At 38.7% G+C, this 2,323-nt stretch overlaps 1 protein-coding gene across 1 annotated transcript in view; it reads right to left on the reverse strand.

Moving 5' to 3' along the window:
* Positions 1 to 2,194, reverse strand: part of SARC_10701 (hypothetical protein) — a gene marked incomplete at both ends in the record, with an annotated part of 6,894 nt that extends 4,700 nt beyond the window's left edge. Inside the window, 4 exons of the mRNA XM_014295248.1 lie at positions 8 to 185; positions 623 to 714; positions 1,153 to 1,257; positions 2,111 to 2,194. Of these exons, the coding sequence (XP_014150723.1) occupies positions 8 to 185; positions 623 to 714; positions 1,153 to 1,257; positions 2,111 to 2,194 (459 nt within the window). The remainder of the gene's footprint in view (positions 1 to 7; positions 186 to 622; positions 715 to 1,152; positions 1,258 to 2,110) is intronic.
* Positions 2,195 to 2,323: the final 129 nt, after the last annotated feature.

Consider the following 2,323-nt stretch of genomic DNA (forward strand, 5'->3'; position numbering starts at 1 on the left):
AACTTACTTTCTCCCAGTATACGGCATGACCTGAGAATTGTTGACAAACAGCTTGCCGTTGCGACTGAGTGATTCAATGCCCACGGAGTCGTTCTCGTGCACCAGACGACAAAACAAACGGCTCACATTGGGATCAAGCAACTGCACCACACACCGCCAATGACGACCCACAGTAATACATTCGGCTGTATAGTATTCGGAATAGGAACGTCTTGGTATTAATATTGGCTATGTGATAAGTGGGATCGGGTTAAAATTGAAAAATTTAATACATTCGTCAGTATGGCATGCGAAGTAAGATCAAGTTTAAATAACTAATTCTACTGGACAGTAAGCGGAATACGGCATACCAGAGTATAAAGCTGGCTACGTATGCATAGCTACACGTGCATGAGCAGCTACATATACCTTTACCTCGCGCATGCTCTATGCAATTGTAAGTGGTCTTGATTGTGCACAGGTATGTGTGCTGTATACTGTCAACGTACATGTGATACCGATCAAGAATACGTGTTGAACGGTCCACTTGTTAGACAGTTGCATACGAACGCATACAGATAAATAATCAGAACCAAAGGCTCACACATTCACATTAAATTTCACCAGACCTCATATTACATACCTGTGAGATCGACATTTGGATGCGATGTGAATAGGGAAAGGAGCTTGCCCCACTTCTTCGACGGCTTGCGGGTTAATTCGCCCATGGTAACTCTGTACAGGGCGATAACGAAGAGGGACAGGGGTCAGCATCTCATATATTAATGACCAATGAACCACAAGTGTAGCTTTATCAGGTATATTTCGGATATAAAGCGGCACCTGATCGGCTAGCAAACAGCAGAGTTGTCTTCTACAGACACGAAATATAATATAGCGATGCCATACAAAGTCACATATGAATACGTGATTCGTGCACAGAAAAGTCGTACGTAGATGACACGTGCACACACACGCACACGCACGCATACATACTTTTCACCTACAAACTGAAAGACAAGCGGTAGCGTTTAGAATTCACAACAAGTACAAAACATGATACACTTCACAATGAGTGGAACTAATACATGCATATATAAGAATATAACTACTACTTTTTATTTAGTTTAACGTATCGCAGGAACAGTCCATTCTCATTTTATGTGACCTTACCTAGAGCGGATGGTGCCGTCGAAAGCGCTTACTGGTTTTTCCGCAGCAATCACTTTAGCGGTTGTTTCGTCGATCATGATCACCTGGTCTTCTTCCGCTCGCTCTCTATATAAGACAATGTTTAGAAGGAGTCATTTCGTGTGAGTTCGCTCATATGAAGATCTATTTTGCACTGTTTATTAGCATCTATATGACAATGTTACCCTATAATCTCAATTTGACAATGTAAGACAAGTCTACCGGTGGGCGATAACTAAGATTAGAATATATATACGGCACTATTAAAAATGAGTACATATGACATGGATGCAACAGAAAAAAATATGAATATCAATTAGAATGCGTCTAGGCAAAGACGTGAAATAAAAACACAAGGCGCCATCGTACAAAACAACACTAGCATCGACTACTAGTCGATGTATATCAAAACCAATCGAGCATACTGAGACAGTACAGAGTAGTACAAAACCATATACAAATACCCATACGTATACGTATCTGATATAAAAATGCCTATAAAGTCACACTTAATAACATAGATAAATAAAACACTATATATAAAATCTCAAAATACATACATAAATAAGATATTATATATTGTTTATGTACGTATGAACTTATGTATTTTCATGTAGTACAATTTATACTATGAAGACGGAACTTAGGATAATGCGAGTGCAAGTGCTTATCAGGTGGACCAGAGACAATGGCAAAAGTAAACGGAAAACACATCCAAACCACACTACAAACAAACGAATATGTTAACAACCGCGCTGAATTGTATAAAACATTTATACTCGTGCATATACTTCGAAACGCACATCTGTACATTTATAGCCGTTTCACACATTTACAGGCAGGAATATGACTGTCAACTTAAACATACATACAGAGGTCTGAAACAACCTGCATATCCATGTAGACATTCCCCAGTATGTGTGCAAAACTATCTACATACGATTGAGTCACAGGCAAAGCTGTTAACATGGTGCTGTGCGCGAGGTGCTGGCGTACATCCTCCAATGTTATCGTTGCGTTGATCCTATAGAAAAGGAGTGAAGATCATGCGGCAATATTTTAAGTCAAATTTATATTATAAGTGAGAATTTCAGCATAAATGTACAATGCATATATATATATATATATGTATGTATATGTATATGTATATGTA

This window comes from Sphaeroforma arctica, assembly GCF_001186125.1.
Source record: "Sphaeroforma arctica JP610 unplaced genomic scaffold supercont1.1354, whole genome shotgun sequence".
Lineage (NCBI taxonomy): Eukaryota > Ichthyosporea > Ichthyophonida > Sphaeroforma > Sphaeroforma arctica.